Below are 21,681 nucleotides of genomic sequence, written 5' to 3'. Positions count from 1 at the left end.
GAGAAAGGACCAATTGATCCCAATTGATGTTCTTGTTGGATCCCAACTGAAGATAAAGTTTGCGCGATTCCTAGAAGAGGCAAATAGAGCAAAACAAAGCAATTTCAACGCAGTATCAAGCTTCTGTATCCTGGAAAACGGCCGCTCTGCTGTCGCATTAATTCGCACGAGATCACCCTTCCAAACCCCTGCCAAAGTCAAAAGCGACGCGCCTTCACGCGTTTTTTGCGCCAGTCCCGCGTTTTACTAATGTAGCAGCGGCTCCACCTCAGCCAGCCAAGCAGCCACTATCGGATCTCCACCGATTTGTGCGTGTCCCAAGCCTTATCGGCTGCCCAACCAGCGCATCATTTTCTAGGATCCATAACTCTAAGCCTCAAGTTGGACTTGTGACGAGACAGCGACACGACGGCCAGTAGCTTTACTTGTGCTGACTTGTGCTGACTTGCGCTTGTATCTTTCATCGCTGCTCTGTCCAGCATCGCATCTTGAGCTTCTCGTTCGAACCAATCCCCTGTCTCGCCTCGTCCGCCTGCTGCTCGTCTCCCCGCCCATTAGCCGTGTCGCAGGCCTGATCGAAGCAAACCTCCCTCACCTGCGGCCGCATCAGCCCGCCGCCTCCGTATGGCCCCAGGCGCTGACGGATCATAGCCAGGGCCAGCTGCCGGTGCCCTGCCTTGTCGTACCTGAGAGAATCCCCGGGGGTGGTTGGGCAGAGGCACAGCATAGCATAGCAGTGGACGGAGCACTTTGCTGCAAACAATCCACCTTCATCATGGCCCACGGTAAGTGGCCCTCGCCTCGACGGCTGCCAATCGCGACTGACCGCCTGCCAGGACCGCAAGAGCCAGAAGCCTCTTGGCCGCCTCGATCGCCCCACGAAGCCCTCATGAGCACCCCTAAAGGTCGCGAGCGCTACCGAGAAATGATGAATCAGACTTCCCCCTCACCTTCTCCATCCCGCAGCAGCAGCAGGGCTATGGCCTCGGTCATGGCGCGGTCCGGGGCGCTCCAGGAACAAATGGATGATGATGACGAAGACGACGATGAGGAGACGCTCCAGCTGAAGCTGCAAGAGATTCAGGCTCGCCTCAAGCTGAAGAGGCTTCAAAAGGCCAAGGAGTCTGCCGCTCAGGGTAGGGCCGCCGTGAGGCATTCCCGCTCAAACTCGGCTGCGGCAGTCATGCAACCTCAACGCGCCATCCGTGGAACGACACCAGTGTCCGACAATCCCAGGCCTTCATCACAGAGCAAGGTGGTGCCTGCGTCTCCCGTCAGAAAAGTACAACCAATGTCGGACCCAAAATCACCGAGTAGGGTTCTGCTGGGGATCGACAAGGGCTTGCGGGCAAAGGACATATCACTGAAACGCGCCCCAAGCTTTCGGAAGACAACAAGCGGCGATTCAGCCGCTCAACGAGGCTATCTTCAGAGGTCCAAGGCCGCCAGCCCGTCAGGAACAAGATCGCCTGAAGAAGAGTACCGGCCGCTCAGTTTCAATGAGCGCCTGGCGTCGGCGAGGTCGGAAGAAAAGTCTCGCGCCGAGAGGCAAGAGAGGATATCAAAGTTGAGAACCAGTGCGTTTGAAATTGGCAAGGAGGAAATGGAAGAGTATAAGAAAAACGCCGTTGATATTCCCGACGTGCCTTTGCAAGCCCCGTCTTTTAGCAGAGACGAGGTCTTGGGCAAGCAGAAATCAGTCGCCTCAGCGTTACAGCGGACCAGCACAGTATCTGATCTGCGTACCGCCGCAGAAAGGGACCTCAATCCTCCAATTACATCGTCGCGTCGAGAACGGCAGAACAGCGTGGCCAACAGTGTGGCCACCAGCGACGCTTCCACAGAGGAGCAGGGCGCGTTTGAGCCTTACTCCAGCATGCATCTTTCGAAACGGATACTACCTCATCGAGTTGTTGCAAGGCATGTGTCCGGCAAGAAGGTCTTCAATGTCAAAGATCTTTTACGTGAGGTCAAGGCTCCCGATTTTGCCCTGCCAGAGGTCGAAGAAGACATTGTCGTCTTTGCGATTGTGGCCAAGAAATCAGAGCCTCGAGCACACAAGCCTGCCGCGGGCAAGAACGGGCAGAAGGCGGAGGACCGCGGCAAATACATGGTGCTGACTCTGGTTGACCTGGAGTACGAACTCGATCTATTTCTATTCAACTCTGGCTTCACTAGATACTGGAAGCTTACCGAAGGCACCGTTGTCGCCATTCTCAACCCCAACGTGATGCCGCCACCACCCGGAAGACAAGACACGGGACGCTTCAGCTTGGTCATCAACTCTGATGAAGATACAATTCTCGAAATCGGATCAGCCCGTGACTTGGGCTTCTGCCAGTCGATCAAGAAAGATGGAGAAATGTGCAGATCTTGGGTGAACAAGAAACGGACTCAATACTGCGAGTTTCACTCCAATGAAGCCATCAGAAAACAACGATCAACACGCATGGAAGTCAACTCAAGCGGGTTTGGTGGTGGTGGTGGCATTCGTTTTAAGGGTAAAAACTCGGCAGAGATATCTATACCGGACAAGAAGAAGCCCAACAACTACGACTGGGAAACAAAAACGCACTGGTATGTAGCAAAAGGACACACGGCCGCGGATCTTATTGACGACAAGGACCGAGATCCTTCAGATCGAAAGGACAAGGCAGAATTTCTACGACGAAATATGGAAGCCAAAGAAAAGGAACGCGAGATGATGAAGAAGCTCGGCCAGGTCGGTAATGCCGCCGGAAAAGAGTACATGCAACGTTCAGGATCACGAATCGACGCAGGCGGCCCAACACCGCCCAGCAGCATGAGCTCGAGCCAACAGTTATTCAACTCAGACGATCCCTTTGCCGAACCTGCAAAACCAGATGCAGTCACTCTCGGTCTCTTAGACAGGGCCCGAGACATTCACCTCAGCCCAGTCAAGAGGAAACGGACCGGCAGCTCTCAGCCCGGATCCCTTACCCGGAGTAACAGTGTCAATAGCAGCAGCACGACCTACAGCAGACCATCTGGCCTTGGATGGGGCGGCGCGTTAAAGGACAAGCTATCGAGCATGAAAGATGGAGAGAAACTCAAGCCAGAGCAACCACCACTCAGGAAGAAGACGCGGTTTGTGACGGAAAAGGGCATCCGGGAGGCTGGTCGCGAGAGCTTTGGCAACCTGGCCGAGAAGAACCTAGCCGACCGACAAGTTCTTCTTCAAGATGACGATGACGAAGACGAGCTGGTCATTGTGAGGTAGGCCAACGGCGGCTTATTCGAGCCAGGCCACAGCAACAGTCACCTTTTGGGCGTATTGGGGCGGCATCAACGACGTTATGACTACCATATACAATACAAGGCATGGACAGGGAAATTTGGGGTTTTGTGGCATCAATAGCATTGTGTAGTTTTAGGCACATTTTTCTACGGGTACTACAGCTTGCCCCGAGGTATTTCCCTTTGTTTTTACTTTAGTTTTCCTTTGTTTCTTTGAATGGACTGGCGGAATATGGCGGAGAGGGGTCTTGGGGCCAAGAAGATCTGGGTGAGCTGAACCTCACACAGTTTTGCTGTACGAGATAAGAGGAGTAAGGATAGGACTGTTTTCTTTTTAGGCTTTAGGATGGTCATGTATTTTCCAGAATACGATATGTTGTGCATATTTCGACGCTGTGTTTTTGTCTCTTAGGCGGCCTTGGTTGGTCACGATGGTACCACGGGCGTACTTGGCGCTTCGCTCGTGTTGCTGTGTGACGATGAGAAGAGTTGATTAAGGTTAAGAGGGGAGATGGACTTGGCAATCCTTCTGGCACTACGTTGCGTGTTTCTCTCCGACAGGTCGATTTGATTCCCTAGAGTGCAATTGGGCAGCGGCTCTTTGGGTCCAACTTTGTGCCGTGTGCCTCCCAGCCAGCTAAGGCAGTGTATCATGGCTAGAGAGCGTGTTCTTGACACCAGCTAAGGCAGTGTATCGTGGCTAAAGAGCGTTTCTCGACCAACTAAGGCGGTGTATCGTGGCTGGAAAGCGTGTTCTTGACATCACCACGTGCAAGTGTTTTTGCCGTCATACCACACCTTTTACCGCTCCTTTATACGAGTCATCCATCCGGCAAGCCGCCCGAGGGAAGGACGAAAATAGCTGAGTCTCTTTCTCTCCCTGCTGTGGAATAGCGCTCGAGTATTTCGTATGACCAAGACGATCACAACCCGATGGATACAAGTTTCGCTGGAGTCTTTGACGTCAAGTTTAGAAACTAGCGAGGCTGGGGATGGGGGAAAAAGCATGTTGCTTGATGGGTGGACACTTCACGTGGAGGGGGATGCCACAGCTTGAACAATTGAATGGGCTTTTATGGAGGTGGCGTGCGTTAGTTCACCGGTGAATAAGGTAAAACTGTCTGCTTGATAACGCCACAAGAAACGGTGAGGCAGAGGCAACAGAGGTTTAGGAAGAGAAGCTGGGCGAACTACTGGCGCCACGAAGCGGAGGGGATGGAGGTAATACGATGTAAGCTTAAAGGGATTGAGTATGGCTTGAGAATAAGGGAAAAAACAACAACACAAAGGCGCGGGAAGGCTTTGCCACCGTGAGGGGTAGCGGCAGCTGTAATTTCCATTATATTTTTCTGGGTCTTGTTGATGTAGTTGTGCATAAGATCGGGAGTTGACGAAGCTACATGCGGGATAGGTTGGATGCACGTTGTTCAGCTGAAGGTGATCATGTTATTCGTGATAGAGTTCAGCTTGGACATGCGAAGTAGGGCAGCCTGTGTGGGATTTATTCTCGAGGGAGGAGATGATGCGATGATTGATACCATATTGGGAACCGCCAAATACGAAGAGAAAACAAAAATAAAGCAGCGAGATGACTGGAAAAGAGGATGTGCGATTGGTAATAATAAGTTTCATGTTCGAAGCTGGGATCTCGGTTTGCATGCATTGGAGGTACCTGGTTTGGGGGGTTGAAATTCTGTTACACGCAATTTCGTCAGTTCGTATTTGTTGTCCAAGCGGGTGGGGGAGAGAGGCATTGAGGGAGCAGGAGGCTTTCCCTTTATGCAATGGGACCTGCTGTACATGGATAGGCTCGGATGACTGCTTAGTACTGTACGGAGTAATAGGAGATCAGATGTATGTATTTAATTGTAGGGTGAGAGCGCTGCTTCTCGATGGCTGCAATATGGAATGCATCGTCGAGATCACTGAAATATACCATGGACTCCATTGTATGGGGTAATACTAATCGGCGGTACGGAGTAATGGCCAACCGTAAGCGAAGAGAGGCCAGGAGATTTTATTTTCCAGCGGGCTTCTAGATGATTGCGATTGACGTGCCTTTCATGGGCAGTGACAGGGCCCCCCAATCCGGAATATTGCGAGTGCTACTCCGTATCTGCTTGTTTCTTACAATGGGTGTGCATGTGGCCCTGCTGGGATCAGTTTTGAGAATGGCCGGATTCCCGTTTCATGCCCGTGGGCGAGATTGCAGCCAATTGGCAGCGGCTCAGTCCGTTCAGGCAATCCCGAGGCTGTTTGGTTATGTACCCCGTAAGTAGAGGCAGCCAATGACGCTGCATAGCCGCGCTGTTTCCCCTGAGATTTACTGAATCTTACATGTTTGTTCACCATTGAAGAGACGAGCATCCCAATCAATGGTCATGATTTGTCCAAAGCTTGGTACGAGTAAGCCGGCGAATTCCCCAAGGGGCGCTGATGCAAGGCTTCGTCCACCTGACTGTAAATGACTAAATGAATGAAAAGCACTTCGCTACGAGTGCACTGGCGGGAAAAACACGACAGGGCTTTTTCCAGATGACAGCCTGGGTTCAGATCCTTCAGCCACTTTGGCCCGTTAGTGTTCGGTTGGCGTGGGTCGTTGTCTTAGACAAGCGCGGTAGGGGGGAGAACTGCGGAGTGCGAGTACACGCGACGGTGTTATAACAAGAACGAAGAGAGAAAAGAAGGAAAGAAAGTTCATCTTGGTTTTTAACTAGCGTGACGGTGACGGATCTCAGTTGGTGCAAACTCTTGACTGCAAGGTAGCATGATGATTCAGTTGGCCCTCGAGTCTAGTGGTTAGTAGTGCTACCTTGGGATGGAATCGAAGAATGAAAATGGCAGAATACGGATAGCCCTTTACAGCCAGCCAGCAAACAGAACAGAGATGATGCTTGCAGATGGCAACCCTTTTCTTTCGTATTGCCGTTCGCCATTCGAGGTTTAATAAATTAAAAAAACGCCATCTAGTGTCTTCATCTTCCACTGGAGCTTCGATTCCGTAAACTATTGCTTGATAGTCTGTGCAAAAAAATCGGTCCCTCCGACGGTGCCGGTCCCGAGACCCAGCCAGGCACCAAAACCAAAAAGCCCAGAATAGCGCCACCACGCTGCGTTTGCGTGCGTAGGTACGAGTAGGTAATTTTACAATTTTAACTCTGTGCTTCTAAAATTATCACGCGCACGGCCGATATGCAGTGGAATCGAATCATTCGCGATGCGGCAGAGTAGCACTGCATGCTGCAATCGCGCTAATTTGCAACTATCGGAGCATGTTCAGTTCAGTCGAGGCATCTACGGGTCTAATCTGGAGCTGGAGCTGAAGCTGAGCTTCTCCCTCGACTAATACCATACGCCCTACCAGTTCCATCACATGCTTGCATAACATGACGAACAAAAAAGCATAGCGACACAAAACAAACACATCAGTGGGATCGACAGACGGTGAGGAGGCGGAGATGGAGACTGGACGCTGTGACCATCCATGCCCGCCCTTTGCCATCGCTTGCATTGCCGTGGCCAAGGTTCAAGGTTCCATCCATGCTGTCCGACATGCGGTGGCTGCACTGCTAGCTGGATGGCGCGCATCGAGTACGAGTACCGCACAGTTACATGTGCAGAGAGACCCATTGATGTATATCCGAGGAATGCCATCCGGTTGTTTTGGTGTTTGTTGCTGCTATGGAAGAGAGTCCACAAGAGCTGAAGACCACTCTCTTGCTATTACTACTACTACTTTTAATGCTGACGGGCTTGGCACGGTCAAGCATAACTCGAAGCTTTGGCTCGGGAATAAACTAAAAAAAAAAACTTAACAATGCAGTTGTCTCTCCCTGAATGGCTCTCGGCTTACAGTATCCCTGGCCTGTCATCTGCAACTTGTCGGCTCTCGGCACTATGCCCAAGGGAGCAGCAAAACCCCTTCTCAAGGCTTCAAGCATTGGGATATGAGCCTTATTTCCGTACAACAATAGAGCTGAACAAAGATCAGCATCAAGATCGTACGTTCCTTTCCAGGCGCCTACAAAGGGCACGGGTACGAGGACCGTCTATCTGTACATACCAAAAGCACGCCGTAAGCTGGTCGGCGCTTCGCCGGCGACCGTGTCTCAGGCCAGCGCATCGCTCTCATCGCGCCCAGCCCAGGCCCGTCACGTCCGTCCGATCTTTGGCGCGCGAGAAAGCGACCAAGTTTCTGTTTCTTCTGGGCCCTGAAGAAAACAATGGAGCCTCCCCGCACACCACCGCTGCCCTGAAATCTCCTCGGACGCCTGGCAATTCCCACTTCTGGCCTGGGACGTTTCGACGGCGCCTGTTCCGGGCCCTGGCACTAAGCCCCAATCCAGGCTGGAACCGGGCTGGGAAGCTGTTGGATTGGATCATGGGCCTCGTATCGTGTCCAGCCCTGGCCTGATGCTACTGTACCGGGACTGTACTTTGTTTGCATTGGATGGGATTGGATTGGACTGAATGGAGCCCCCAAAGCTCGGCGTGGCGCTGCTCCAAAAGTGTCTCCACGAAGGAGGCCACATCCCTTTTCGCTTTCCCTCCCTTGACAAGGTACGAGTACTGGCCTTGTACTGGCTCTCTCTGCCGCGTGGGACGCCGAAACGATGAGAGAAGAAGAAGACGAAAAAAGAATACAGCAGTCAGGGATGATGGAGGCCGGCCATGCTGAACAGGGAGGAGGGCAAGGCAGGCCAACGAACGGCGTGGAGCACGAGGACGAGCCATCATCGACTCTCTCTCTCTTCCCACCATCAGCCTGTCTGCCTGCTACCGAGTTCCCGGCGCCTTGCACGAGTAGCCATGCTGTACTCGTACCAGTCATGTATCTCTGTAGGATTCGACCCTGTGTTGCTCGTGTGAGTGGGGTGGACGATCCGGCAACTAATCCCAAGAAGCCCAAAGCAAATAAAATAATACAAAACGTCAAGCCTGCTGCTTTTGCCCACCCCTGACCGTCCTGGCGAATCCCTCCCGCTCTATCCCTATTACTACCGTACATGGTATTATAATAGGTAATACGCTCTTGTTGGTAGTTATATATACCAACCTCCGGTCGTTTGCACACACCTCCCGTACCCAGGAAGAACCGACCTTGCTTTAGGGAAGGGAACTCGCTTTCATTCCATTACTTTCCTACAAGGGGCGCGCCTCTTCTTTTTTCTTGTCTCTCGCTTCGGATTCTATCCACCCTCTTGCCTTTCGCGATTCTCCTCGTTCACTCTTTATTTTTAACCCTCCCTAAAACCCTCACACTCGTTTTTTTTGTTTTAGAAAAAATCCCCCCAAAACCGCAATCATGTTATTGCAAGCTTCCGTCACGGCACTGGCTTTTGCCGCCGTTTCACTCGCACAGGGCACGACACACATCCCCGTCGTTGGTGTTCCCGTCGCTTCTGGTGCTGCTGTGCCGCTGAGACAAAATATTAATGACCTGGTCAAATCGGGGCCGCAATGGTAAGAGAGAGAGAACCCCTCTGCCCAATACAAATGAGCCATTGGATGTTCCAGCCGCATGGAGACGTGGGAAATATGACGAATTGGTTCGGGGGCTCACATTGCATGTAATAGGGATCTCTACGTTCAGGCCATGTATAACATGTCCAAGCTGGATTCCCACGATCCTTACAGCTTCTTCCAGATTGCCGGTAAGCTTTCTTTCTTCTTCCTCCCCGCGAGGTGACATGACTCTCGGAGCTTTTAGTAACACCAGTTAGGCATCCACGGCGCACCGTACATTGAGTACAACAAGGCCGGAGCCAAGACCGGAGACGGCTGGGTTGGATACTGCCCTCACGGTGTATGTTTCTTTAACCATTGAACTAAACAATTGCCGTCGGCTCTCTTCTAACCCGTTGTTTAGGAGGACATCTTCATCAGCTGGCACCGCCCTTACGTTTTGCTCTTCGAGGTATGGCGATCCTGTGTCTTGCATTTGTGCTCGCAAAGGGGGCAAAAAGGCTGACCTCTTCCCTTATAGCAAGCTCTGGTCTCCATCGCCAAGGGCATCGCCAATGGATATCCCGCCTCAGTTCGCGCCACGTACCAGGCGGCTGCGGCCAGCCTGCGAGCCCCCTACTGGGACTGGGCTGCCGACAGCACCGTCCCTGCGTGCACCGTCCCCAACACGCTCAAGATCAACGTTCCCAACGGCAGCGGCACCAAGTCTGTTGATTACACCAACCCTCTCCGAACCTTCTACTACCCTCACATCGCCATGACCGGCTCCTACGGCGACTTCACCGGCGGAGGCCAAGACCACACCATTCGCTGCCCTTCGCCTCAGCAGAACTACCCCAATACCGCCAACGCCAACCTGGCTGCTCGCCCTTACAAGTCCTGGATTGTACGTGTTGCTGGGTTTTTCCCCCTTCTCTCTGCGCGCTCTTACTAACACGAAACGTAGTACGACGTTCTGACCAACTCTCAAAACTTTGCCGATTTCGCTTCCACCAGCGGACCTGGTATCAACGTTGAGCAGATCCACAATGCCATCCACTGGGACGGTGCTTGCGGCAACCAGTTCCTTGCTCCCGACTACTCTGGATTCGACCCTCTGTTGTAAGTTGGGAAAGCATGCAATATGGAATACGGGGCAAATTAACTGACAACGCAATGTAGCTTCATGCACCACTCCAACGTCGACCGCATGTGGGCTTTCTGGGAGGCCATCATGCCCAACTCGCCCATCTTCACTGCCTCCTACAAGGGTCAGTCCCGATTCAACAGCAAGACCGGAGCCACCATCACCCCCAACTCTCCCCTGCAGCCTTTCTACCAGGCCAACGGCCAGTTCCACACCTCCAACACCGTCAAGAGCATCCAGGGCATGGGTTACTCCTACAAGGGTATCGAGTACTGGTCCAAGACCCAGGCCCAGATCAAGTCCGGCGTCACCACCATCATCAACCAGCTGTACGGACCCAACTCCTCCGGCAAGCGTGAGGTCCGCGCCTCCGACCTCATCAAGACCCGTTACTTTGCCAAGATCTCCGTCAACGTCACCGAGATTGAGACTCGTCCTTGCGAAATCAACGTTTACGTCGCTGGCCAGAAGGCTGGCAGCTTGATTGTCATGAAGCTCCCTGCAGAGGGCTTGGTCAACGGTGGTTTCACCGTCGACAACCCCATTGAGGGTCTCCTGCACAGTGGCGGCCGCAACGCCGTCCAGGCCTTTTCCAGCGATATCGAAGTTGAGATTCTCACTGTAAGTTGACATTCGACACCGGCTTTTAGGTATAGAGTTTACTGACACACCGTGTAGAAAGACGGACAGAGCATTCCCCTCGAGAGCGTTCCCAGCCTTGCCATCGATCTCGAGACCGCCAACGTCACCCTGCCCAGCGCCCTCGACCAGCTCCCCAAGTACGGCCAGCGCTCAAGGCACCGTGCGAAGGCTGCCCAGCGCGGACGCCGCTTCCCCATTCCTACTGGCCTCCCCGGCCAGTAAACCAATAGGGCGACGCTCCCTTCGAATTTGCTGCAACGATAATTCTTGGCTATTTTAAAGTGATTCTGGCGTGTTGTGTGTGAAGGAACTTAAAGAACAAAATGAAGCTTGAATATATACATACGATTTTTTTTTTGCCCCCCGGGAACTATTCACTTTTTTATTTTCGCACCTTGTGGATGTGGCAACACTGGTTTTATAAGCTCTATCCCGGAGAGGGTTGTTAATTTTTTCTGGCTTGACGATATGGGGTATTTCTGTATATAATCGCTTCACTCCCTCTGTGTGTGTGTCTCTCTCATTACAGTTTTCGCGCGTGCGCGCGCCTTGGTTCTATCTGGCATGCTCTGGATAAGGATTAGGATAACGATAATTGAGTATTGGTAATTTCTTCTATATATATGTGTGTGTGTACGGGAAGGGGAGTGAGTTGATGTCGAGTTAAGCATTGGGATGTGATGGACGCCACCACGCGGTGAACTTAATAAGCATGCGTGGCGTCTTGAATGGTTTGTCGTCGTGGAAATAGACTTGGATACATAGATGCATTGTGAACATCCTGGTATTTTAATAAGATTTGACTTCATTTGCAGCGGTTTTGTTTCTGAAGAGGAACAAAAAAAAAGGATGATGATGAGGACTGGAGTTTGAAAAAAGGCACAAAAAAAACATGCGACCTGTGTGGATCGAACACACGACCTTCAGATGTCAATTAAGATGACTGGAGTTGTAAGACTTCAGTCTGACGCTCTCCCAGCTGAGCTAAGGTCGCAAGTTGATTTGTCGGTTCTTTTTACTGCTTATACGTGGGGCTTGTGATACGCTGAGTTGGGTGAACTTGCGAGATGATTTGGATGAGGTGGAATTAGTTTGCAGAGCTGGCTTTTAAGATGTGTTGTTGGAGGGAATTGGAATTGGTATTGGAATTATAACTAGAGTTAAAATTGGAATATGAAGTTTCTTTTTTGGAGATGATGTCTTGGGGTGTTGGGTTTGTGTTATTGTTGGATTGTTGAATGCCAATGTTAGTGAGATATGGGTTTTTGGTCGGTGGTGTTGGTATTGGGATGGCGAGATGTGGGAAATGAGATGCGTTTTGATGTGGGTATTGAGAATCCGGTTGTTGGTGTGTTCGATTAATTTTATTTGTGAATATGTGAATACATTGGCGCTTTATCAATATGAGTGTTACAGTTGGATATGACTTCTGTACGTTGGTCGGGAAATATCTAGCCTTCGGACGGATGCCCCAACCTTGTTATGACTCGGGACTTGGAAAGATAGAAGGTGCGCGTAAGATGGTTTTAACAACTATCTGGCTACCTGACTGGAGTTTATAGTTCTACTTAACGGAGGACAACGAGGAAGAAGAATGGACGGTGACTGAGGAGCAACCCGGACGACAGCAGTGGTAAGCTGAGGGACCACCGAAGACGGTACTGCTTGAGATGAAGATGTTGCTGCACACAGACAACAAGATGAAATCGGCCACGAGAGCAAAACTGCGCATAGGCATCTACCAACTGTACCTCATCAATCGGGAAAGGGACGAGACGGCAGTGAAGAACGCAGAGGCAAAGGCCATGAGAACCGTTGGCGCACTGACAAATCGGCTACTATCGAGTTGATGCCATATCGATGCATAAAGTTAGTCCCCAGCAGTATGTTCGGCTTGAGACTCTGTTTTAAGCATGCATCCGTCTGAAAATGCAGCATCACCGGTGTATCTCCTTTGGCGCCCAGCATATAGAAGTCAAATTTAGCTTTCTCAGTGAGTTTTATCAAACCATCGACCCCTCGTATAACAGCATTTGGTCTGTCAGCTGTGTAGTATGTCGCGTTAGCTGAGTCTTCGCGCAGCCAAGTTTTGTCAACTACCACGTCTGAGCAGCCAGAATCCACGCCTCCCGTGGTTGTCGGTCCGTCCAGGCCAAATTGCAGATTGACCTTGGCATATGTCTATTAACTCGACTTGAGGTTGCTTTCTTAAGCAGCTCAACGAAACGTGGCCATCTGCATTGCTAGCTAATTCTAGCCCGAAGCCTGCTTCCGTGCCAGCTCACACTTTATGTCATTTTCCGTGCAGAGCTGAGAGTTCTAGAGTCCTAAATTAATTTCACAAGTTTCTAGACACAATGGTACACTTACTCTATTTCTGGGCCTGTTATTTGCAATCTACTTCAATAGGACTGTCTCTATGATTTACCGTGAATTTCTTTCAAACTCTCTCCTTTTGGGACCAATTTTTATATTTATGGGTAGAATGTATCATATTCAGTAGGAGAGGTTAAGAAATTTAGGTTTCAACCTAGATAAAGCTGAATAGGTGTGAATGAAAAGATGAAATGTCATGTAAGATGCTGTCGGTTCCGGATGGCTGCCTCAGCCCTCCAGTTGACCATACTTTCAACATCTAGGAAAATGTGACCACGGTATAGCTTTGTGCAGTATTTTGTAACATATTTTCAAGAAGATGGCCTTTTGTCATAATAGCCTAGCTGAGGTGGAATTTTGGTTATTGGGCGAAGAGCACCAGCGGAAATGCTCGACTTAGACTTAGCTAAAGCTGTACCATACACGATTCCATCGTAATCGCAGTAATGACGATGAAAGGTCACTACGACCAAAGGCACACGGCAAGATCCTTTGAAGTAGGTGATCACGTACGGAGTATACCTATATATAAACCAGGGATTGTCATACCACTGGCAATCCTTCCAAAGTACGGGCCCTAATATGCCAGCCGCTTCCAAACACACGAACGAGTACTCCGTAGGAAGGTCAACGAGATGGACATTCCACATCATTGCCACATCTACCCTGTCATCTTTATGAATCACCTCGCGAAGATCTGTCATGAAACTAGGGTTTGGTTCCGATATCCCTCGTCCTCATCACTGCGAATTGCCGAGGCAGCTACGTTGCGTACCGACATACGCTTCTGCCCTGAATAACCCCGACAATACGCGGAAGCTGTGAGATAGGATCTCTATTTCGTAATATGTTGAATGGGAATTACATAACTCGCCGTGCACTACGGATGTGGCCTGCCGTGATGATGCTCAATCCTCCTGGACACGGACCACGGCCAACAAGGCGCGCCCTTCAAGGTATCTTTATGCACTCTAAAGCACTCTGCTAATGGGATCACCATATTAGTTGCATCATGCAAAGTTGTCTGAGCGTCAGCGGGTACTTGGTGAGATACCTAGTACGTTGAAAATTTTCACTTTACCTTGCGTTCTCAAGATAGACACTTGTCTGTCACTCCAACAGAATGGTCGCACTTGGCATCATCCAACAACAGTTATGCAGTAACGTTGAGCTCACATGGCAGAATTCACGTATGAAATCCTCCGAGGTCATAATGGGAGATCGCCTTGGGTTGTAGGTGGCTCGCCGTTGCCAAGAAGTATTCACAGCATTGACCACGACAGAAAGCTCCGCTGACGGAGCAACTACGTGTTTAACGCGGTGTATCATGAGACGCTTACATGCTGGATGCATAGATTGAGGCACTGTTACAAATAAGCGTTATTAAGATGCTAGATTCGTGCCTTGTTCTCCTATTCATTTAATCACGCGTAGGCGCCTAGGAGACCGACCGAAGCTCAACTCAGAATGGCCTGCATGTTGAGTTACGACAATGTATTGAGTGGCTTTCAGCTTTCAGGGATGCCATATATTGCTATTGGTTCTAAAAATATTGGTGGATGGGCTAGGTCATGCTTGAATATGCAGGCTGTTGTACTACATTGAGTGAAAAGGGGCAAAGGACACACTCCTTCAAGCCTCGACAACACAGGTCCCTCGGCTATTCTAGAGCCAGCTGAATGAAAGCTGAATGAATAATGAATAGAATGGTGGTTTGATTATTAAGCTCGAGTCCGCGGAGGAAGTGATTCCTCAACAGTTGATGGCAAAGCAGGTTGGTGCAACCGGAGAAGCGGGCCATGAATAAGACGGTGCGACGGCCACGGCTCTGGCGGCCTACACATGTAATCTGGGCACCACTAGATTAGCATCATATATCATGTTGTCTCGGCACAGCGAGTATCCAGCCTGTGGAACAAGTATGAAGTAGATTCTGTTAACGAAGCTGCGGGCTTCCTGCTGAGAGCCGAGCAATGGATTTTTGGGTGAGGCTTTGTCTACTAGCGGATCAAGACGTGGTCTGGATCGTCAACGTTGACGCCGCACCGATAGATACTCTTGTGATATGAGTTACAGAGCAACCAAGAGGATTCGATAGTCGACCGGTTCCACGTGGCTGTATTGGATTTAAGCGACATTCTATTCCAATGCTAGAAAAGAAGCTTTTGAGCAAACCTGCCAGATCCGCCATCTCGGCAAACAGAACAGGGATAGTGTATTGTTTGTCAAGACGCCATTCTGTAGTAAGGTAGTGGACGTGTACAGTAAGTACAGTATTTTGCGAATTGGGCCGAATTTAAACGAACAGCCGTCGATATGCGGCATCGCCGAGATGGGCAGGGGAGACGAAAGATTGGCGCTCTTTTGATGCGTGTTGGTTTTGGGGTTCTATTTTGGCGGGCGCCTTTTTGCTTACATGTCCATGTGCACTCCCGTACGTGGCTGCAGCCTAAGACCGATGCCGTCTGTTTTATCCAGATGGCGGGTCGTTGCTGTTGATATGGTGGCAAAGGATTAATTGAGTCTATCTTCTCTTAATTTACTGGTACTATTTGGGACTTTGCGATTTTTTGATGTCGTCCCTGAAAGAACCACACAGAGACGGACCCCGGATTTGCTCCGCGTATTGCTTGGCTGCTGGGCTGCTTGGCATAAAGTGAATCGGAGATGCGGGCTGATTATTGCTGCGGCTTCAAGACTCCAATTGGAGAGACTCGGGCGAGTAAAGGCCGAGTCAATTTTGGCGCCGGCAGATGAAGATCTGCTCCCCGCTTCTTGGCTGGCTTAGAAGAACTCATGGAAATAATTGCGAAAAAAAAAGAGGCAGTGGGAAAACAAGCTTGAAGTCAGCCACCACGCGAACGCTAACGTAGTTTTTGTTGGATCTTGTCGGACCAAGGCAACTATCGCCGTTAGTTAATCTTTCTTCCTTTTCGGACATTAGTAATGGGAGCAACAGCTTCTGCCTGGTCTGTTTCTTTTCCATTTCTTCTTGTTCGTTTCATTTCTGTTGTGCTGCTCAACGTTATTGGTAACTTGGAAGGAAAAAAAAAAAAAAATTCTGCTCGGTCAGATCACAGTCCTGCTCGTGCTCGCTCGTCCACATCATCATACAGTGACAACTTGCTCACTCTCACTTCCAATGTAGAGGCCCCGAGGCGGCCCTCGGACATATTTCGTCCCTGTGCTCCCGACTTCCGTCCCATGAAGCATGAGATTTGGCTGCAGCCATCCAACAGACAGGCGGGAGCGCGGCCACAACGTGGCATGGAAGGGGGTTGCACACAAACCACGGGTCCCGTATAGCCAATTAACTTTGACGCCAGCTTTGAACAAGCATATCGAGTGTCTACACAGAATCTGGGCTTTTCTCTTTACTCGTACTGACTTACTCGCAAGCGCAAATTAGCACGTTGCGCTTAAAGCCATCGCTTATCTTAGTGGCGACGGCGGCGGCGTGGGGTAAATGGATCAATAGCTTCAGCTCCCGCTTTGTTTTTTCGAAGTCTCTTGATTCATGTCATGCAGACAGTTGAGGACAAGCATGGACATGGACATGGACATGCATCTTGCGCGGCTCTTGCTCATCTTGGTGCAACTGTGACATCAGCCAGATTCCCGTTCCCGATCGCCATTCGGGTGCTTCGGAAACGGCCTGCTGAAAGAAGCAAAGGATGAGCAGTGACTGGACATGGACTGGAGACAGCAGCAGCATGAATCGTGCCAAAGAGCCTTGCAACAAGCCCAACAAACGCTTCTTCACACTCTCGATGCGCTGATTGGGCCGAGAGCGATCCAAGTGACTCTGGTCTAGGCCTCTTGGGGGCCAGGGCTTGATGGAACGAAGATTCTACGGCTTCTGAGCTATGGCGCATTGGGCCAAATGGCGAACTGCCCCTGCCTGATTCTCGTGGCCTGCTGCTCTGCCTGGCGCTAGGAAAAACGTGCTGCTGGAGGCGATATGTTGTGTGCGGTGTGCTGTAATATCAGCAATAGTGCGAGCACGGTGAAAACACCCGGGTTACATCGCGGCCTCTGCTTCGGCCCATGAACATTCCAAGTCGACAAGGCCTGGAGCTTGGGCCTCACACCAGACGTGACAAGAGATGAACGAGGTAGCTCTCTGCCAACCAAATAACACTATCCCTTCACATGTGTACGAGTAACGTACAGGTACAATCTCAACCCGACTCGAGGCAGGCAAATCCCCTCGTCTTCCTCTCGTCCGTCGCCATCGGTAATCGTCTGGGGGAAGAGAGTGGAGAGTTCAAACTGGCATCGGTTATAAGCCCCACAGACAAACTTCTCCATGGTCACTAACGCCTTAGTCCAAAAACAAGGATGCACATCAGTTTGGGGTCAAGGCGGAGCTGATGGAGAACAGCCGGCATCAACAGCCACTTATGACGGAGGGCCCTGTCTGTGGTGAGGGGGGCGCCCGTACTCCAATCCTCGTTGATTCGGTCCAAGAACCAGCCCCGTCATGTCATGGAACTTGTCAGCAGCATAAGGCACGCAGAGGGAGACGGATTGGGAAAGACTCATTACTCGGATCACAGAGTGTCGCTACAACTGGTGGCGTTTTAACCGCCGCTATCCTACCGCGGCTCGAGCTTTGTCCACTTGGTTGGCACCAACACCAAGATCCCAGACCGACCATCGGTGACAAACCGAAGTGTGTAATTGCAATATCATTCGGATTGGGAAACGCCCAGCAAAGACGTTGTAACTGTACGGTGACCGCTGCTTACCGCTAGGCAGCAGACACAGTTGATACGACAGCGGGTATGTGCGGAATATGCACGAGATATCTTCAAGAACCCGCGCCGGTTGGGTGGGAGCCAAAACACCAAGAACTCTCTCTACTCTGTATTCTGTATCCGTACCTCGTGTCGGTCCGCTGCCCCAGAAAGAGATGATAGCGACGGCCTTCCGTGACCCGCCAAGCTCCCCTTATCATGGCCATGCCGGACCCAACTTCTCCGCATGGCCTATCATCCTGGCCATTCTTCCTTACTCGTGCATCCTTGAGCTAAACTTCTGGGCCTCTCTCCCCGCATCATGATCCCTGCCTAGCTCTTCGTTTTTGGATACCATGGTCGTCGTCGTCACACCCACCCCCAGCCTTTTCCTCGCACCTCTTTGATCATACAGCCTTGCCTCAATTGGCTTACATACTGCATACCACATTCATTCCCGACCCTTGATTCGGGCTTTGGCTCCTGAAATTGCGGATCCCCCCGTCGTGTACTGTACACCCAAGTCGTACCCTACATTGATGCTACTCTACACGCATGCTAATGCCACGAGTATATATGGGCCGTTGCTAACATACATCAACTCCCGCCCTATCCTCCGAAATTCTCCTTGTCCCTCCCTCTCTTCTTCCCCGGGATCGGTTTACGGTATCCGAAAGGGCGCTCCAGTTCCTGTCAGTCTCCCATTTTGTATAAATCGCTTAACAAGTCCAGAGACCCGGTGGTTGCCGCCCGTCTTGTCTAAGACTTTTGGATCAGCAGCACAGGGACCCCAAAAGGTGTTTTCCCTTTCGTCCAAGGCCACACCACCCCTCTCCAATTTCTGTCTTCTTCTTCTTTTTTCTCGCTTAAGGCCTGTGAGAGGTTGCGGCTCCTCATTGTTTGTCTTTTTCTGTAAATCATAGTTTATTTTTCTTTTTTTATTTCCTTTTTATTCTTATTGTGGAGGCTTTCTGTTTTGTTCAAAAAAAGATTCTGCCCATCATGAGCGACACGGAAAAGGTGCCGGTCGCAGACAACATCTCGAATTCCGAGGTCGAGCAGATTGCCATCGAGCATGACCAGATCATAGACCCCGATGCGGGCTTGTCTGACGAGGCGAGGGCAGCAAATGTGAGTTTTTCTTTTCTCTTGTTCGCTGTTGGGGCTTCATGAAAGGCATTGTGAGGATGACATTTACTGACGGGTATGGCTTCACAGGAACGGCGATTGCTACGAAAGCTAGACTTGGTCCTCATCCCATGGGTACGTTCTTTTTCCCGCTGTGCCCTGAAACGCAACCGGAAATCCCGAGTCGCTAGCAATCACGGGCGCTTGATACAACGGCCAAGCTGCTAACAATTGGTTCCCCCAGCTCACGCTTCTGTATCTCATGTGCTTCCTCGATCGCACAAACATCGGCAACGCCAAGGTGGCCAACCTCACCAAGGACATTCCCATGTCGACGTCTCAGTACAATGCGTCTCTCACAATCTTCTTCATCTCCTATGCCATTTTCGAGGCTCTGGCCAATTTCTTGCTCAAGAGATCCCGCCCCTCCATCTTTATTCCCGTCATCATGTAAGTGACCAAATACAGCCGCCAATTACCGTGTTCCTCGGATTTGTTGAGCAATCTAACAACGAAAAAAACAGCATCGTTTGGGGCGCATGCATGCTTGGAATGGGCTTTGTCAAGAACTGGTCTGGCCTCATGGCCGCGCGATGGTTCCTCGGCGCCGCCGAGGCCGGCTTGTTCCCCGGTGTCAACTACTACCTCTCGTGCTGGTATAAGCGCAACGAATTCGGTGTCCGCGCTGCCATCTTCTTCTCTGCCGCCGCGTTGGCCGGTTCCTTTGGAGGTCTCCTTGCGGCTGCCATCGAGAAGCTGGACGGCAAGCGAGGCATCGCTGGATGGGCCTGGATCTTCATCATCGAGGGTGCATTGACCATTCTCGTCGGCGTCCTCTCCTTCTTCTTCGTGCACGACTTCCCCGATGAGGCCAAGTTTTTGTCTCCGGAAGATCGTATGCGTGTGCTGTGGCGTCTTAAGCAGGACAAGCAGAGCTCTGCTGAACACGAATCCTTCAAGATGGAGTACTTCTGGGCCGCCGTCAAGGACTGGAAGACGTACGCTGGCATGCTCATCTACATGGGCCCCCTTATGCCTCTGTACTCTTTCAGTCTGTTTTTGCCTTCCATCATCCAAAACATGAGCTTCACCACCAAGACTGCAGTCATCAGGAACCAGCTGCTCAGCGTGCCACCCTATGCCGTAGCTGCCGTTGCCACTGTTGCAGCAGGTCTGTGGTCCGATAAGGTCAAGAAGAGAGCCATTTTCAACATTTGCATCTCACTCGTGGGCATCGCCGGCTTCATCATGCTGATGGCGTCGACCAACCCTGGCGTGCAGTACGCTGGCACATTCCTGGGAGCGCTGGGCATCTACCCATGTATCCCCATCACCATTGCCTGGGTCGCCAACAACGTCGAGGGTGTCTACAAGCGCGGTATCGTGCTGGGCTTCGTCATTGGATGGGGCAACATTAATGGTGTTGTGAGTAGCAACATCTACTTCCACGCTCCGCGCTACCTGGAGGGCCACGCCACCATCGTCGGGTACATGTTCATCGGCGTGTTTTGCGGAAGCATCTTGATGGCTACGCTGCTCAGCCGAGAGAACAAGAGGCGACTGAATGGTGAGAGGAACCACTGGATCGAGGGCAAGACGCAGAAGGAGATTGAGGCACTGGGCGACATGCGCCCTGATTTCATGTACGTCCTCTAAGTGTTGGGGGGGAAAGGTGCATTTTTTTTTTTTTTTGCTTTATCAGTCTCCGTTTTTTTGAGAGGCCTTTTTCACGATTATGTCTTTTGGAACGCGCGAGTGAACAGCCAGTTCGCTGAGGAGGTGTGGAAGAGTTGACATGAACATTGGTTGATTAGGGAATTTTGGGACCTGGGAAATCACGTCTTTGGATACCACTACATTTTTTGGACATCTTGTCGGATTATGAATGTATGGAGTAGAACCCTAGAGCCTGTTTTTGTCCTTGTTTGACGACGATGTGTACATAATATTTGTGCAGATGAAAGAGGGAGGCATCATGCGTCAAAAAGCATTCTACATGGTTGGCGGCGGCAATGGGACAAGCGTTTTACGAGAGTGAATCTTGCATGTTGATATCGCTGGCTATGTAATACCCCTGTGACTGACTTTGTATGCGAGGGCTTCCCAACATACGCGATGATTTGATCACGAGAGCAATCGTGGATGCTTTGGGGGTATCCGTGCTTTTGGAAGGAATGTCGGTGCCTGGAGGATTTGTTGCCAAGAAATGCTGTACTTGGATGTGAGTAAAGGCTTTGAGAGGGGTAGGATTTGAGGTAGATGATGAGGATGGAATGGGGGGGATGCATGTTGTTTAATCTATTTAAGATTTATTGTTGGTTATACCAGCAGGAGAAGTAAATTGCTGTGCGAGTGTTAAGGTAGAATCACCACCCATGGATCTTATTAAGTAAAGTCGGTAAGCGTTGACTAACTTGTGACACCTGGGTCACTACAGATAGGAGAGGGATCAAGACTTGTAATTAAATTATTCTACTCTTTTATATTGTTACTTTTTGGGATATTGTCTTTTTGGTTGAACAAAGTGTGTTTGGATCAAGAAATGGATGCGGAGTGAGAGGGGTCACGTGACTTGGGCCGAGTGGTATGGCGCTATGTTTAGCTAACAAATTCGACGAACAAAGGCGACTTTGGCCGGGTCGGATAGGCGCTATGTTTAGCTCAAAAATTCGACGCCGGATTCGTGGCCGGAGAACAAAGGCCGTTGGTTCGAGAAAGATGAGCAAGGATACCCGCATCATGCAGCAAGTACCTAGTAGCTTTGCGCATTCCTAGCCACGGGACTAACATGTACACCACCTTTCTTCTCCGATTTACAAAATGTGTAGGGTGGAATACGAGTACATCTACGGCAATTGGCTGGTTGGTTCTTAAAACATCTCCGAGAAGAAACGAGGCTGCCCACGAGGAGACAACGTTGGAGGCTGGAATCTTAGCCTTTGGAAC

The 21,681-nt window shown here is 50.7% G+C and overlaps 4 protein-coding genes and 1 non-coding gene across 5 annotated transcripts; 3 read left to right on the top strand and 2 right to left on the bottom strand.

Moving 5' to 3' along the window:
• Positions 1-775: 775 nt before the first annotated feature.
• M431DRAFT_6252 (hypothetical protein) lies at positions 776-3,241 on the top strand (the record flags this gene model as incomplete). The annotated part of the gene is made up of 2 exons (XM_024921616.1): positions 776-785; positions 837-3,241. 2 exons carry the CDS (start codon positions 776-778, stop codon positions 3,239-3,241), a joined length of 2,415 nt encoding a protein of 804 aa, XP_024773673.1.
• Positions 3,242-8,563: 5,322 nt separating this feature from the next.
• M431DRAFT_86843 (hypothetical protein) lies at positions 8,564-10,714 on the top strand (the record flags this gene model as incomplete). Its single annotated transcript, XM_024923723.1, has 8 exons — positions 8,564-8,721; positions 8,836-8,912; positions 8,982-9,064; positions 9,128-9,175; positions 9,245-9,610; positions 9,671-9,825; positions 9,886-10,471; positions 10,529-10,714. 8 exons carry the CDS (start codon positions 8,564-8,566, stop codon positions 10,712-10,714), a joined length of 1,659 nt encoding a protein of 552 aa, XP_024773672.1.
• Positions 10,715-11,385: 671 nt separating this feature from the next.
• On the bottom strand, positions 11,386-11,486 carry M431DRAFT_t112. Its single transcript has one exon. It is a non-coding gene; the product is annotated as a tRNA-Phe (tRNA).
• A 4,919-nt stretch (positions 11,487-16,405) lies between these two features.
• Positions 16,406-17,413, bottom strand: M431DRAFT_555405 (hypothetical protein). The gene is made up of 2 exons (XM_024921420.1): positions 17,040-17,413; positions 16,406-16,846 (listed from the first exon to the last, which is right to left on the bottom strand). Exons 1-2 carry the CDS (start codon positions 17,177-17,179, stop codon positions 16,453-16,455), a joined length of 534 nt encoding a protein of 177 aa, XP_024773671.1. The 5' UTR covers positions 17,180-17,413; the 3' UTR covers positions 16,406-16,452.
• A 1,196-nt stretch (positions 17,414-18,609) lies between these two features.
• M431DRAFT_86966 (hypothetical protein) lies at positions 18,610-20,391 on the top strand (the record flags this gene model as incomplete). The annotated part of the gene is made up of 4 exons (XM_024923743.1): positions 18,610-18,738; positions 18,826-18,870; positions 18,980-19,185; positions 19,260-20,391. The coding sequence occupies 4 exons, from the start codon at positions 18,610-18,612 to the stop codon at positions 20,389-20,391; spliced, it is 1,512 nt and encodes a 503-aa protein (XP_024773670.1).
• Between the last annotated feature and the right edge of the window lie 1,290 nt (positions 20,392-21,681).

This window comes from Trichoderma harzianum (assembly GCF_003025095.1).
Source record: "Trichoderma harzianum CBS 226.95 unplaced genomic scaffold M431scaffold_7, whole genome shotgun sequence".
NCBI classification, from domain to species: domain Eukaryota; kingdom Fungi; phylum Ascomycota; class Sordariomycetes; order Hypocreales; family Hypocreaceae; genus Trichoderma; species Trichoderma harzianum.
Note: the sequence above shows the minus strand (reverse complement) of the source record. Positions and strands in the feature narration are given on the sequence as shown.